This window comes from Lepus europaeus, chromosome 20 (genome assembly GCF_033115175.1).
Source record: "Lepus europaeus isolate LE1 chromosome 20, mLepTim1.pri, whole genome shotgun sequence".
Lineage (NCBI taxonomy): Eukaryota > Metazoa > Chordata > Mammalia > Lagomorpha > Leporidae > Lepus > Lepus europaeus.
The window spans coordinates 2669191-2684977 of record NC_084846.1 but is presented as its reverse complement, the minus strand read 5'-3'; the positions used below and the strand labels follow the sequence as shown (position 1 = coordinate 2684977).

The window sequence follows — 15787 nt, the reverse complement described above, 5'->3', positions numbered from 1 at the left end:
ATGCCCTCCTTCTTCGTGCGCACCTGCGGGTGGGTGGGGTGGCAGGGGAGGGGATGGAGCGTGTGGCCCACTGCACCCTAGCCGCTGGCTCCTGGGGCTGTGTGGCGCACGCATGGGGTGACATTGGGAGCCTGAGTGCAGGATTGTCTTGAGCTAGCTGTGGGTTTGATTAAATCACAGGGCGGGGAGACACAGAGAGGGGAGGAGAAAAGGGAGGAAGAGGATGAGAAGAGGGGGAAAGAGGAGGAGAAGGAGAAGGGAGGAGTTGGGGGAAAGAGGAGGAGGGAGGAGGGGGAGCAGAGGGGAGGAGGAGGGAGGAGGGGGAGCGGGGGGAGAAGGAGGAGGGAGGAGGGGAGCAGAGGGGAGGAGGAGGAGGGAGGAGGGGGAGCAGGGGGTAGGAGGAGGGAGGAGAAGGGAGGAGTTGGGGGAAAGAGGAGGAGGGAGGAGTTGGGGGAAAGAGGAGGAGGGAGGAGGGGGAGCAGAGGGGAGGAGGAGGGAGGAGGGGGAGCAGGGGGGAGGAGGAGGGAGGAGGGGAGCGGGGGGAGAAGGAGGATGGAGGAGGGGAGCAGAGGGGGAGGAGGGGGAAAGAGGAGGAGGGAGGAGGTGGGGGGAAAGAGGAGGAGGGAGGAGGGGGGAGCAGGGGGGAGGAGGAGGAGGGAGGAGGGGGGAGCAGGGGGGAGAAGGAGGAGGGAGGAGGGGGAGCAGAGGGGAGGAGGAGGGAGGAGGGGGAGCAGGGGGGAGAAGGAGGAGGGAGGAGGGGGAGCAGGGGGAGGAGGAGGGAGGAGGGGAGCAGAGGGGAGGAGGAGGGAGGAGGGGGAGCAGGGGGTAGGAGGAGGGAGGAGAAGGGAGGAGGTGGGGGAAAAGAGGAGGAGGGAGGAGGGGAGCAGGGGGGAGGAGGAGGAGGGAGGAGGGGAGCAGAGGGGAGGAGGAGGGAGGAGGGGGAGCAGGGGGAGGAGGAGGAGGGAGGAGGGGGAGCAGAGGGGAGGAGGAGGGAGGAGGGGGAGCAGGGGGAGGAGGAGGAGGGAGGAGGGGGAGCAGAGGAGAGGAGGAGGAGGAGGGGAGCAGAGGGGAGGAGGAGGGAGGAGGAGTGGGAGGAAGAGAAAGAGGAGGAGAAACAGGAGGAGGGGAGGAGGAGGAGGAAGGGGGAGGGAGTGAGGAGGGAGAGGAGGGGCTCGGAGGCGCTGCCGCAGGAGGCGGCGGGCGGGCCGGCTCACCGTGATGCTCAGGGGCTGCCGGCTGTTGGGCGTGTTGACGCTCAGCTTGGCCACGCCGTCGTCCTGGGTCAGGGACTGCGCGTCCGAGCCCTGGGTCACCACGGGCACGCGGCGGGCCGGGGAGCCGTCAGGGTTGGTCACGAACACCTGGGCCAGGGGGAGGCGGTCAGGCGGACGCGGAGGCCTGGTCAGCGCTCCAGGCGGAGGGGTGGAGCCCCCCGGGTCTCACCATGAGGTCAAAGGGCATGGCGGGCTTGAAGTACTTGGGTGTTTTGGTGAAGTGAATCTGGTAGGGGGAGGTCACGATGGGGATCCCCGGTGTGCTCCGCCTCCACCATGTCGCTTCCTGAAGGGACCAGCTTGTGAGGACCAGACCCTCCCCCCTCAGGCCTGGACCTCACCTTCACACAGGACCTCCTCCCTCAGACAGGGCTCCTCCCTCAGACTTGGCCTCCCCCCATCAGACTTGGCCTCATCCCTCAGGGCCTCCTCCCTCAGACAGGGTCTCCTCCCATAGACAGGGCGTCTTCCCTCAGACTTGCCTCCTCCCTCAGACAGGGGTGTCTTCCTCAATTAGCCTTCTTCTCTAAGACAGGGCCTCTTCCCTCAGATGGGCCTCCTCCCTCAGACTGGGCCTCCCCATCAGACTTGTCCTCATCTTTCAGGGCCTCCTCCTCAGACTCAGCCTCATCCCTCAACAGGGCATCTTCCCTCTGACTCGGCCACCTCCCTCAGACAGGACCTCCTCCCTCAGACCCGGCCTCCTCCCTCAGACTCAGCCATTCCTCCCATCTGAGCTGGGCCTCACCTGAGTGCAGGATGACGGTGGCCGACACGTACAGGGACTTTCCCCACCAGGGCCTCGGGCTGGGACGGCTGCACCCCGTCAAGCAGCACCTGTCGGCTCAGCACCGCCCTCACCACTGCCATCCTCGATCTGGTGGAGGGATGGGGAGAGAGGAGGGGGTTGTGGCGGGTGGGGGCTCAGAGCAGGCAGGGCCCCGGGAGAGAGAGGAGGAGGGGTCTGGTGGGAGGGGGCTCAGAGCAGGCAGGGCCCCAAGGAGAGAGGAGGGGTGTGGCGGGGAGGGACTCAGAGCAGGCAGGGCCCAAGGAGAGAGGAGGGGGTGTGGCAGGTGGGGGCTAAGAGCAGGCAGGGCCCTGGGGAGAGAGGAGGGGTGTGGTGGGAGGGGGCTCAGAGGCGGGGGCCCCTGCAGGTACCACAACGCGGGGTGAGAGACTGAGCCAGCGAAATCCTCTGGTCCACCATCCTGGACGCCGAAGATGACGAAGGCGGTGCCGTCCACGTTCTTGCCGTACAGGAACCTGGGAGGCCAGGAGCAAGTCAGGGCCCCCCCACCCTCGTCCCTGCGCCCGGCCCCAGCCCCTGCCCCACAGGCCTGGCCTCCCCCGGCCTCCCCCGGCCTCCCCCGGCCTGCCCTGGCCTCCCCTCGCCTGCCCTGCTCCTCACCTGGCCTCCCCTGGCCTCCCCCGGCCTCCCCCAGCCGCCCCTCGCCTCCCCTCGCCTCCCCCAGCCTCCCCTCGCCTGCCCTGCTCCTCACCTGGCCTCCCCTGGCCTCCCCCAGCCTCCCCCAGCCTCCCCTCGCCTCCCCTCGCCTGCCCTGCTCCTCCCCTGGCCTCCCCCAGCCTCCCCCCGGCCTCCCCTCGCCTCCCCTCGCCTGCCCTGCTCCTCCCCTGGCCTCCCCCAGCCTCCCCCGGCCTCCCTTCGCCTGCCCTGCTCCTCCCCTCGCCTCCCCTTGCCTCCCCCAGCCTCCCCTGGCCTCCCCTCGCCTGCCCTGCTCCTCCCCTGGCCTCCCCCAGCCTCCCCCGGCCTCCCTTCGCCTGCCCTGCTCCTCCCCTCGCCTCCCCTCGCCTCCCTCAGCCTCCCCCGGCCTCCCCCTCGCCTGCCCTGCTCCTCACCTGGCCTCCCCCTGGCCTCCCCCGGCCTCCCCCTCGCCTCCCCTCGCCTCCCCTCACCTCCCCTCACCTCCCCTGGCCTCCCCTCGCCTGCCCTGCTCCTCACCTGGCCTCCCCTGGCCTCCCCCGGCCTCCCCTCGCCTCCCTCGCCTCCCCTCCGCCTCCCCCGGCCTCCCCTCGCTCTGCCCTGCTCCTCACCTGGCCGTGATGCTGACCTCCAGGCCCTGCGGGTCATCGATGTAGTAGAATTTCTCCGCAGGCTCCAGGATGACCTCGAAGCTGGGCAGCACTGGGGTGCGAGACGTCATTGGAGGGGCAGGCACGGGGTCCCGGAGCCCTGGGTGCCCCCTGCCGCCCTGCGGTCCCGGAGCCCTGGGCGCCCCCTGCCGCCCTGCGGTCCCGGAGCCCTGGGCGCCCCCTGCCGCCCTGCGGTCCCGGAGCCCTGGGCGCCCCCTGCCGCCCTGCGGTCCCGGAGCCCTGGGCGCCCCCTGCCGCCCTGCGGTCCCGGAGCCCTGGGCGCCCCCTGCCGCCCTGCGGTCCCGGAGCCCTGGGCGCCCCCTGCCGCCCTGCGGTCCCGGAGCCCTGGGCGCCCCCTGCCGCCCTGCACCGCCCGCCCTTACCGTACTCTTTCACCTCGAACTGGCTGGAGAAGACCTGGTGCGGGGAGTGCTCATAGTAGGCCTGGATCTTCCACTGCCCCATGCTGTCAGGGAGGCGGGCGGTGGTCTGGCCGGGCCCCCCGGGGAGCCCCCACCCGCCCTGCTTGCACCCCCAGCCCCTCCCGGGCCCCCTCCTCCTGGATGGCCCCGCCTACTTGACCAGCTCCGGAATGGTCCAAGACAAGGCCAGGATTCCATGCTGGTTGTGAGAAGACAGGGTGTCCCGCTTGATGGTGACGCCGTCAGGGTTCTGTGGGGAAGGAGGGGGGGATAAAGCGGGTTCAGTCCCCCGGCGCCCCTCGGCCTCTCTGTGCTACAGGGGCACAGGGCACGGAGCTTGGCAGGCCAACCTACTGTGCGGTTTGCAGGCTGGGTGACCTTGGGCGACTTAGTGAACCTCTCTGTGCTCGTAGTGAGCATCCTTTCATGTTATTATTAAGGGGGATAGGGAGGGAGAGAGAGGTCCTCCATCCGCTGGTCACTCCCCAAATGCCTGCAACAGCGGGGCTGGGCCAGGCCGAAGCCGGGAGCCTGCAGCTCCATCCGGGGCTCCCACGTGGGTGGCAGGGACCCAAGGACTTGAGACCTCACTGGTGCCCTCTTGTGCATTGGCAGGGAGCTGGATCAGAAGCAGAGAAGTCCAGACTGAAAGTAGGCAGTCTGATGGTGGAGGCAGGCGTCTCGGGTGGCGTAACTGGCATTTATTCCCTGCTGCACCCTCGAGCAGCCGTCACCCACGGCGTTGCTGGTGCGCGGCGTGCTCTGCCCGGCCAGAACGGCTGTATTGTATCCTGCTTTTCTGAGCTGTGGGAAGAGCCCCGTGCAAAGGCCCTGGGGTAGGGCCCAGCGGGCATGTTGGAGGAACCGGAAGGCCCGTGTGGCTGAGGCGGAGTGGGCAAGGGGAGCGAGGGTGGGGTGGGGTCGTGCAGGGCTCCAGGGCTCTGTGCCACAGAAGATGGGAGCCACCGGGGGGGCTGTGGGCACGGGAGGGCCCAAGCCAGACTCGGGTGCTCACGCTCGCCCCCTGGCGGCCGTGGGAGGATGCGCCCGCGTAGAATTCCCTGGCTTGGCCCCCGGCGGTACCTCGACGCTGACGACGACGGTGCGGCCCGCGGGCAGCAGGTTGTGGTCCACGGTGTAGACGCGGTAGAGCACTGCGGGGCGGGGATGGGGGGCGAGGCGGGCGCGTGAGCCGGGGCCGGCGCGCGCGCCCGAGGGCCCGCGGGGGCGCGCGCCCAGCCGCACCTGAGGAGCCGGGCGTGTACACCGTCTTGTCGGTCTGCACGAACAGGTAGCCGTTGTGCGAGCTCAGCAGCACCGCCTTCTCCACCGCCTCGCCGCCGAACAGCGCCAGCACCATCACGTACCGCGGCCCGCGCCCGGAGCTCAGCTCCCGGCTGGCGGGGAGCTGCGTGTGGCCGTGGGCCGGGCGTCAGCGGTGGGCAGGGGGCTGCCGGGGGTCTCCCCGGCCCCCGCTCGCCGCCCAGTCTGGGGGAGGGGGGGCCCAGGACGCCCGCAGACCCCGCTGCAGCGGGCGCCCACCTTGAAGGTGACGTTGCCCAGGTAGCCCGTGGCGCTGGTCAGCACCATCTTCTCGCTGAACAGCACTTGCTTCTTGGCGGGGAAGTCGTGGATGGTGACAGTGACCGGGACGTCGGCCGCCGCGCCGTGGGCCTCCAGCACCACGGTTTCCTGGTTCTCCAGGCGCAGGACGTTGGGGGTGATTAAGGAGAACCTGTAGGAGCCGACCCGAGGCTGAGGGCCAGTGGCCGGCTGGGCCTCCGACCCCTGGGCGCTCTGCCCAGCCGCGGATCCTGGAGGGCGCCAGTGAGTGCCCCGGGCACCTGCCAACCCGGAATCCGGACCCTGGGCCTTCAGTCCTCAGGCACTGCCCTTGCCGCGTGCTGAGAGCTAAGAGGGGGACGGTGGCCGCCACGAGCCACCCTCAGCAGGTGGGGCGTGGCCTTTGACAGCCGGGACCCCCCTGGGCTGCAGATCCCAGCAACCGCTGAGCCTCCAGTCCAGAACCAGCAGCCCTGCGACCCACAATGACCAAAGCCAACCCGCGCCCAAGGCCCTGAAACCCACCCACCTCAGCACTCCCCACACCCAGACCCACACGCACCCCGATGCCAAAAGACCTGGAACCCCCACCGCTCGAATCCCACAAACACAGCCAAAAGCAAACATGGCGACCCTCCAGGCAGCTACACCTCTGCACCCCCAAACACTACACCTGTGAGCGCTGAAACTTTCCAGCTCCCAGCTCCTGCAAAGTCAGAACCTCCAGGGCTTCAAACCCGCCCGCGGGCACCATGGCTCAGCGCCCCCAAGGCTACAGATCCCCATTTCTGTGCACATGCAAACCCTCCATGCCGCAACACCCACACCCCACAAATACCCAACCCGTAAACACCCAGAACCGACTCAACCTGAATCAGTATGCCCCAGCCGCACTTTGCATGCCTGCTTCCGGCCCCCATACACAGCCAGGACCACTCACATGGGGTCCCCCAGGGCCAGGGGGGAGGCTGGTCAGGAGCAGCAGCAGCAGGCTGGGGCCTGAGGCTTGTCCCATGGCGCAGGGGCCCAGGGGTGGAGGGACAGAGGGGCAGGGTGGGGGAGAGTAGCAGGGACGCTGGAGGCTGCCTTTTATCTGCTCCCGCCCCTTCCTTCTCCCGTGGCCTGTCCCCTCCCTGGGACTGCCCCCGATTTCTCAATCCTTGGGGCCCTGCGAGGGGGTGAGGAACCTGAGGCCGTGACCCCTTGCCGACAGGAAAGTGCCTGCCCCTTGCCCTTGGCCTCTCTCGGCGTGAAGGTCAGCTGGCGAACCGAGAGCTTTGCCTGCTGCACCGGCTGTTAGAGCCCCCACCGCCACCCGATGTCCACCTTCAGCTGTGCGTTTGCTGATGACACTCTTGCTATTTGTCCATCTCTTTGCTGGGAGCTGGAGCCCAGAAGTCAGGTCCCGTGTTGAGGGAGGGGAGATTAGGCTGGAGGAACACAGCCCCCCCCCCCCCCCCCAGTACTCTCAGGACCCACGGAGTGTTTTCCCTAGTGGTGGAGAAGATTCTGCCTCTCGAGGAGTCAGGGGAGGCTTCCTGGTGGAGGGGATGCCTTGGCTGGGTTTTGAAGTATGTGTAGGAGTTTGCTATCCCGGTCCACTTGTTTTCCAGGGAACAGAAAGCTTGGAGCTCCACTCACTTTTCCTTGTCACAATGTCTTAGTGACTGTGTCACCAAATAGGGAAGATCCTCACTTCTAGTGTTTGCACGTATCTTACAGCAACATCCTCTTAGGACATTGTTACTTTGGACAGTGTTGATTTGTATGTGTGTGGGAGGGGAGGGGCAGGCAACAGGTCCAGATGGTTCAGTATGTAAAAGGTAGTCTCCCACCCTTGATGCCAGCATGTTTTTTTTTTAAAAGATTTTTTTATTTATTTGAAAGACAGAGTTAGAGAGAGAGAGACAAAGAGATCTTCCATCCACTGGTTAACTCTCTAAATGGTCACAACGGCTGGGGTTGGGCCGGGAGCCAGGGGCTCCTTCCGGGTGGATCTGCCAGCATAGTGCAGGGGCCCCAGGACCAAGCCCATCCCCCGCTGCTTTCCCTGGCACACCAGCGTGGAGCTGGATGGGAAGTGGAGCAGCCGGGACACGAACTGGCGCCCACATGGGTGCCATTTAAGCTGTTGCACCACGACGCCAGCCCCGGCGTACAACACATTTGAAAAACAAACACGAACATACTGTCTGTGCCGTTCTTCCTGGGCTGGCTGGGCGCAGCTGTTTTTGCAAGAACAATAGGCCTTGGAGATGGCTCTGTGTGGGTGCACAGATGCCGTTCCTACGCCGCCGCCGTGTGGGCACTAGCAGCCTGCTGATTGGCACAGGGACGCACTTCCCTGGCTTCCAGCTCTGTGCTCCGCAGTGAGCAGCCTTGTGCTTGTGCCTCTTTCTTGCCCCAAGCCTCAGTTTCCCCACGTGGAGTGGAGCCGCGGGAACCCCCATTTTGTGGGAGTGCAGCTGCGGGTCTTGACACACGTTGCTGGTTCCACTCTCTGGGACTGTATCGGGTGTGCACCATGCTCCCCCGCACCCCGTGAAATCAATGCTTGCGTGGGGGCCGCCTCGTGCGAGAGGTCTTCCATCCACAGGTTCACCACCCAAATGGCCGCAACGGCCAGAGCTGGGCTGATCCGAAGCCGGGAGCCAGGAGCTTCTTCCGGGTCTCCCACACAGGTGCAGGAGCCCAAGCACTTGGGCCATCTTCCACTGCTTTCCCAGGCCACAGCAGAGAGCTGGATCGGAAGTGGAGCAGCCAGGACTCAAACTGGTGTCCATATGACTGCAGGCGATGACTTTAGCCGCTATGCCCTGCCTGTTGGAAGCAAATCAACCACTGTTCTAAACTTAGCTCGCTGCCTCCAGGCAGCGGCACAGCCGGCCTTGCAAGGTTGTCAACACTGGAGGCCCGTAGATAAACATCTCCACGCTCAGTCCTTCCTCTAGGAATGTCTTTTCCAGGAACCCCAGGCCGGAGTCGAGGTCACCGCCACCTTCGTGTAGCTCCCAGCCTGAGGGAGCTCACTGTGCCGTGACCACAATTCCCTAAGGGACGGTTTCGGTGACCAAAGGAAGGCCAGAGTGCGCTGGTTCAAGTCCCGGCTGCTCCACTTTCGATCTAGCTCCCTGCTCATGTGCCTGGGAAAGCAGTGGATGATGGACCCAGCAAAGGAAGGCCACAGGCACTGCCAACTCCCCAGTAACTTGGACATGAGCCCCAGCTTCACCCCGCTAAGCACCCTCACCCCAAGGCCTTAGGGAGGCTGGGAATTAAGCGCTAGCGACCAGTTTCCTTGCTTTGTGCTTTGCAAAATAAAACAAGTCCTTTGCTGGACACCCAGATGTCCAGTGACTGGCCCTCTGCACAGTGGGTGAGCGGACCCGGGCTTATGGGGTGCAGAGCCACACCCCGCCTGTTAGCTGGTTATGGCGGTCGCCCGCATGGAACAGCGCCGACCCTGGAGAGGTGGCTTCTGAAACCCCGCTGATTCTAATTTCCTGTAAATCACATTGTCTTCCTGGTGTGCCCAGAGCAAACCTGGCCTCTGCTTGCTCTGATTGCAACACCCTTTGTTTTGGACGGGGAGCAGGGAGGAGGCCGAGAGCGCTTGCTTATTCTTCAGAATCTGGCTTCAAGCTGCCCCGTGACTTCCTCTCCCCCTCCTTCCTCCCCTCCCCGGGCCCCAGGCCATCCCGTGTCCTGGTTTCATGGGGCTCTGTGGTTTCACAGCCTCGAAGAGGAATTCCGGTCTGGCTTCTGCCTTTGCTGCAAGATGGGCTTCCTCCCTTCTGGAACTTTCTGGTGAGCCTCAGTGTATCCATCTGAGCAATGGGGCTGTTGAGAGGTGGTTCCAGCTGCTGCCATCATTGAAGGAGTTCCCTATGGTTGTCATTGTTCACGCAGGTGCCTGACTGGCCCTCGGGGAAGGGGTCCTGGCCTCCTGGAAGTGACCAGGGAGGCGGAGACTGGGAGGGAATCGAAAGCGGGAGGGAAGGAGTGAAGAGAAGGGGGGATTCTTTGCTCCCCATGTGAGATCCCCTTGGCAAGGTGCATTTCTGTCTAGAAGTTCGGGAGATGGCAGGAGAGAGGAAGGGAGGCTTTGGCGGTGGGCAAGGGGCGGGGGTCCCAGTGTGCAGATCTGCCCAGCCCAGCATCCTGAGCAACAGGGAAGGCAGAGACAAATGGGGGCTGCCCCGAGCTGCTGGGTAGCGGGCAATCAGGCACTTGTGCTAAGAAGGCACGGGTGGCTCCCCCATGTTCACCAGGACGGCATCCATGGATTCAGTCCCCAGGAATTGAACCACTGCAGACGGAAAACGCGACAGTGTGGCAGCCACAGCAAAATGTCCCCGTGTCAACTTCGTACAGAGCCGGCACACTACAGGAGCTAATCTAAGTCATGGAGAGCTGATTTAAAGTCCACGGGATGGGGCCCGTGTGGTGGTGCCGTGGGTGAAGCCGCCACCTGCATCCCGTGTGAGCCCTGAATTGAGTCCCGGCTGCTCCACTTCTAGTCCAGCTCTCTGCTATGGCCTGGGAAAGCAGTGGAAGATGGCCCAAGTGCTTGGGCCCCTGCACCCATGTAGGAGACCCGGAAGAAGATCCTGGCTCCTGGCTTCAGCCTGGTCTTGTGCCTGGTCATTGTGGCCATTTGGGGAGTGAACCAGTGGATGGAAGTTCTCTCTCTCTGTCTCTCTTTCTCAGTAACTCTGCCTTTTAAATACCTAAAATAAACTTTTTAAAGATTTTATTTATTTATTTATTTATTTGAGAGGCAGAGTCAGAGAGAGAGAGGGAGAGACAAAGATCTTCCAGCCACTGATTCACTCCCCAAATGGCTGCAATGGCCAGAGCTGGGCTGATCAGAAGCCAGGAGCTTCTTCTGGAAACTTCTTCCTGCTTCCCCAGGCCATAAGCAGGGAGCTGGATTGGAAGAGGAGCAGCTGGGATGCAAACCGGTGCCCATATGGGATGCCGGTGCCACAGGTAGAGGCTTGGCCCCCATAAAACAAATCTTCAAAAAAAAATCAATAAGTCTGTGGGAGGGTGGGTGTAAGTTCTGTGCAAATACTATGTTGTTGTTTAGAAGGGCCATGATCACCATGGATTCTGGTATCTGCGTGGGTTCCCAGAACAGGACGAAGGGAAGGAGGCTGAGTTCTGGGCAGAGGCCGCCGCTCTGTGCTGGCCTGGGGTCGGTTGCTCTGGTGCACCCCACAGAGGACCCCTGCCCCCACGGTGGGGAGTGTCCTGTGCTGCCTTCCCAGAATTCCCTCCAGAACCCACGACCAGGACACCCCCCTTCTCCCATCCCGTCACTCATTAACTGGCTGCTAACCTTGACCCGGATGCATCAATCAATCGTCCCCTCCCAGTGACAATGGCTGCTTCCCTGCACCCCCTTGGGGCCTGGACCTGGGACAGCCTAGAGGGTTGGATCCAGCTCTCTCACAGCAGTACCTGGGAGACCCACACTAGCAGAACTGCTCTTCTCGTTTTGGGTAAAAGTGGGGTGCCAACCAGAGAATGCACACACAGCACGCTAGCGCCCCTGAGCTCATCAGGCCTCCAAGCCAGACTTCTCCCCGACCCTCTCTCCCTCCCTCCTCCTCATTCCCCGGATCCAGCTGCCAGGCCCTGCTCCAGCCCGGACCCTCTCTCCAAGCCCACCCTTCTCCTCCCTTGTGGTCCCCACTCTTGCCTGGGATCAGCTTTCTCCCTCCCCGTCCAGCAGATGAAGACTTTCTAAAACCCGCCTTTGGGGACGTAGTGGTTGAGAGCCAGTTAGGGTGCCCACCTCCCACCCTGCAGGGCCTGGGTTCAATCCCCAGCTCTGGCTCCTGCCTCCAGCTCTCTGCTAATGCAGACCCCGGGAGGCAGCCGTGAAGGCTGAAGTCCTTGGGTCCCTGCCACCCACGTGGGAGACCCGGCTGGAATTGCCAGCTCATCCTCTGCTATTGCAAACGTTTGGGGAATGAGGCAGCGGAGAGCTCTCCAGGCCTGTGTCTCTGTGTCTTAGATAAGTAAGGAAAATAAAACTCATGTTGGATTGCTTTCACAAAATGATGGCATCAGACAGGAATTCCCCACTTAGCTGTGATTCCGCTCGCCTTGGTTTCACTTACCCATGGAAAACTGAAGTTGGTAGCTATGCAGTGGGAAGTTCCAGAAGTAATTCCGAACTGTGGGAATGTTCGGTGGGCACTGGGATGTGCAGCCCTCTCGCGCCTGGAGGGGAGGCAGCCCTTTGCCCGGTGCACCCGTGCTGCAAGCGCTCTCCATCCGGTGGGCGCTCAGCAGCTGTCTTGGCAGACAGAGCCACTGTCACGGTGTTGCAGGGCTGTGTCCAAGTAGCTCCCATTTGACTTAATAATGGCTCCAAAGAGTGGAGATGTAGGCTGCTGGGCTATTTTAGCCAGAGAGAAGCAGCAAAATGCTTCCTTTGAGTGAAAAGGTGAGAGCACTACATATATTTTATAGATTTATTTATTTATTTGAAAAGCAGACTTAGAGAGAGACAGAGAGAGGAGAGAGGACAGAGGGGAGAGGGAGAGAGGGAGAGAGGGAGAGAGGCAGAGAGAGATCTTCTATCTGCTGGTTCACTCCCCAAATGGCCACAACAGCTGGAGCTGCGCTGATCCAAAGCCAGGAGCCAGGAGCTTCTTCCTGGTCTCCCACGTGGGTGCAGAGGCCCAAGTGCTTGGGTCATCTTCTATTGCTTTCCCAGGCCACAGCAGAGAGCTGGATTGGAAATGGAGCACCCAGGACTGGAACCAGCACCCATATGGGAAGCCAGTGCTGCAGGTGGTGGTGGCTTTACCCGCTATGCCATAGTGCCAGCCCCGAGCACTATATTTTGAGAAAGAGATCTAAAAATAATTATGTATTCATTTGAAGTGAAGAGTTATGAGGGGGAATGAGGGAGAGAGAGAGAGAGAGGAGATCTTCTATCTGCTGGTCCACTCCCCAAATGGTCACAATGCCCAGGGCAGGGCCAGGCTGAAGCCAGGAGCCCGGAATTCCATCTGGGTCTCCCATGTGGGTGGCAGGGACCCAAGCACTTGAGCCATCTTCTACTGCTTTCCCAGGCGCATTAGCAGGGAGCTGGATGGGAAGGTGAGCATCGGGACTTGAACCTGGAGCTCATATAAGATGCCAGTGTCACAGGTGGTGGCTGACCCCCTGGGCCACAATGCCAGCCTTGCGTTTACATAACCATTGTGGTATATTGTTGTAATTGTTCTATTATTGATCATTGTTGTTTACCTCTCACTGTGCAAAATCAGAAGTTAAACTTAATTACAGGGGCAGACATTTGGCTTAGCAGTTAACACATCTGTATCTTGGGGCCGGCGCTGTGGTGTAGGTTAAACCTCTGCTTGCAGGGCCAGCATCCCTGGGACCAGGGGACCAGTTCAAGTCCCGGCTGCTCCACTTCCAATCCAGTCCCCTGCTGATGCACATGAGAAAGCAGCAGTGAGGCCCGAGTGCTCAGGCCCCTGCACGCGGGAGACCCGGATGGAGCTCCTGGCTCCTGGCTTCAGCCTGGCCCGGCCCCAGCTATTGTGGCCATTTGGGGAGTGAACCAGCTGATAGAAGCTCTCTCTTTGTCTCTCTGCCTTTTAGATACATAAATACATCTTTTTTTTTTTTTTTTTAAGAGACATCTGTATCTCACATCAGAGTACTTGATTCTCAGCTCTGGTCCCTGACTCTGGCTTCCTGCTAACACAGACCCTGGGAGGCAGCAGCGATGGCTCACGGGTGAGACTGGGTTCCCACTCCCCTGTGTGGGAGACCTGGACGGAGCTCCTGGCTCCCAGCTTCGGCTCAGGCTCAGCCCCGGCGGTTGCAGGCGTTTGGAAAGTGAACAGAGTGGACACGCCCTCGTGACAGCTCAGCGGAAGCGTCTTTCAGCTTGTGAATACGGCTGGTGGCAGGTGCTATTATCCTCCCATTCTACAGATGAAGCAACAGAGGCTTGGGCCACTTGCCCAAGCTCCTGCAGCTGCTGGGCGCCGGGATCAGAACCCGGGCTCTGGAGTTCACGCTCTTACCCTGAGGGAGCTTCCTGCAGGCACTGTCGCAGCTCACGCTGCACTCAGGGCTTCGGCAGCTGCATGTTTCCTCTCCCAGTTTGGGAGGCCGGAAAGTCTGACGCAACGGCTTCGTGGGGGCTGTGTCCCCTTCTGGGCGCTCCAAGGCAGAAGCGATTGCCGCTTGTTTTTCAGCTTCTAGACGCTGCCTGCATTCCTTGGCTCCTGGCCCCCTCCTCTGATCACTGCCAGCGTCTTTCATCACTGCATTTCCTTCTTTATGAAATTTTATGGATTTTTTTTTTTAATCTGAGAGCCAGAGAGGCCGTTCCCGTCCACTGATTCACTCCCCCGATGCCCTCAATGGCTGGGGCTGTGTGGGCTGGGCAACTCCATCTGGGTCTTCCTCTTGGGTGTCAGGGGTTCAAGAAAGCAAGAGCCATCACCTGCTGCCCCCCACCCCCAGGAGCCAGGGGTGGAGCCGGGTATGGAAACCCAGGCACTCGGATGAGGGGTGCTGGAGTCCCAACCGACATCTTAGCCGCCAGGCCCAACACTCACCCCTGCGTTTCCCTCCTGCCCCTTCTCTAAGCACACTGCCCCCAGTGTGCTAGCCCAGAACGAGCTCCCACCTCCAGATCCTTAACCTGATGCCACCCTCAACGTCCCCATGGACTTTCCCAAGCACAGGCCTTGGGGACCCTGGTGCTGCCCTCCATAGCACACACACAGGAGAGACCACCAGCACCACGTGGCCATGTCCCTCCTGGCTGTGAGCTGTCCCCTGGCTCCCGGGGGACCCCAGCATGTGCACGCCCAGCTTTAGGCTCCTGCCCCCAGCCCCCCCCCCCCCCACACCGCAGTGGGGCTTGCTGGCCTTGCTCCCCTGCCATGCCTCACCACTTCCTCCTTTGGCTGCTAGAGCTGTTTATCCATCTGGCCTCGGTTGCCCTGGATTCCACCTACAGAAAGCCCTTGCCCTGTAGTCCTGCCCCGTGTCTGGTCCTCGCCCCACTGAGCAGCATTTTTCAGAGCTGCAAAAGGGGTTCTGGGTGCTCCCGGGGAAGGGGGGCAACTGCCCGGTGACCTGCCCCTAAAGGGGGTCTCCCAAGACACAGGGCAGGTCCCCAGAGGCCACACTTGGGCCATGTGCCTGCTGAACGCTGGTTATTGATTGACTTAGGAGGCCCCGTTTGACAGGCAAGGAAAGAGGTTAAGTTGGCGTTCCAGGGCCACGCAGCCAGTGGCACAGCACCAAGGTCTTGTGTGAGCTTAGTGGCCGCTGCATCGGGCTCTGAGCCCTCGTCTCCACAAACTCATCGGCTGGTGACCTACTTTGCCTCTCTGCGCCTCACTTTTTTAAAAAAAAATTTTATTTATGTGAAAGACAGTTACAGAGAGGAGAGGCAGAGAGAAAGGTCTTCCGCCCATTGGTTCACTCCCCAAATACCGCAACGGCCGGAGTTGTGCTGATCTAAAGCCGGGAGTCAGGAGCTTCCTCCAGGTCTCCAAAGCAGGTGCAGGGGCCCAAAGACTTGGGCCATCTTCTACTGCTTTCCCAGGCCATAGCAGGGAGCTGGATGGGAAGTGGAGCAGCCGGGACTCGAACCAGTGTCCATATGGGATGCTGGCACTGCAGGCGGCAGCTTTACCCACTACGCCACAGCGCCGGCCCCTCATGCACTTTTTAGTAAGGTCCAGGGAAGCCTTGGTGCGGGGTGTGTCGTGTTGCAATCATGATGTATTAGCTACCAAGAGGGGCCTCCAGGGTCCGTGGAGGGGCCGGCGTTGTGGTGCAGTGGGTTGAGACCCCGCTTGCAATGATCCGAATCCCAGCACTGGCTCGAGTCCCAGATGCTCCGCTTCCGAGTCAGCTTCCTGCTACGGCACCCTCGGGGCAGCAGCCCAGGTATGCAGGCCCCTGCTCCTCAGATGGGAGACCTGGAGGGAGTCTTAGCTCCCCCCTGGTCCAGACCCAGCTGTTGTGGCCATCAGGGAGCGAACCAGTGGGTGACAGAGCTCTCTCTCTCTCTCTGTTGGCTCTTTTTGAAAAATTGGTGGGAAAACTCTGTAGAGATCTGTGGCTTTTTCGCACCACGATAATGCATCTTTCCACTCCATTTCCCACTGGCTTTCTGAAGTCTACTGCAACGACTGCCGGTTTGACCTGGAGACACCGGTGCCACCTCCTCCCTCACCTGCCCCGAGTCTCTGTCGCCCTCCCCGACACCGCTGGCTGGCTCAGGGCCCCGGGTGGCCCCTGTGCCGGGTCTGCTGCCCCAGTGGTGGAGTTGCCGGGCCACACGTCCTGCTCCCTGAGTCCCCTGAGGGCTGGGGCTCCTGGCCACTGCCCTGTCCCCAGCGCCCAGCACGGGACCCGGGACCCAGCACTCGC

At 62.1% G+C, this 15787-nt stretch overlaps 1 protein-coding gene across 1 annotated transcript in view; it reads right to left on the bottom strand.

Annotated features, from left to right (window-relative positions):
- Positions 1-6380, bottom strand: part of C3 (complement C3) — a 29373-nt gene extending 22993 nt beyond the window's left edge. The window contains 18 exon segments of the mRNA XM_062179436.1: positions 2-23; positions 1215-1361; positions 1444-1530; positions 1532-1560; positions 2023-2065; positions 2067-2129; positions 2131-2151; positions 2433-2441; positions 2443-2475; positions 2477-2537; positions 3327-3417; positions 3749-3831; positions 3943-4037; positions 4871-4941; positions 5033-5195; positions 5330-5522; positions 6291-6313; positions 6315-6380. Coding sequence (XP_062035420.1) covers positions 2-23; positions 1215-1361; positions 1444-1530; positions 1532-1560; positions 2023-2065; positions 2067-2129; positions 2131-2151; positions 2433-2441; positions 2443-2475; positions 2477-2537; positions 3327-3417; positions 3749-3831; positions 3943-4037; positions 4871-4941; positions 5033-5195; positions 5330-5522; positions 6291-6313; positions 6315-6365 — 1285 coding nt within the window. The 5' untranslated portion in view covers positions 6366-6380.
- Positions 6381-15787: the final 9407 nt, after the last annotated feature.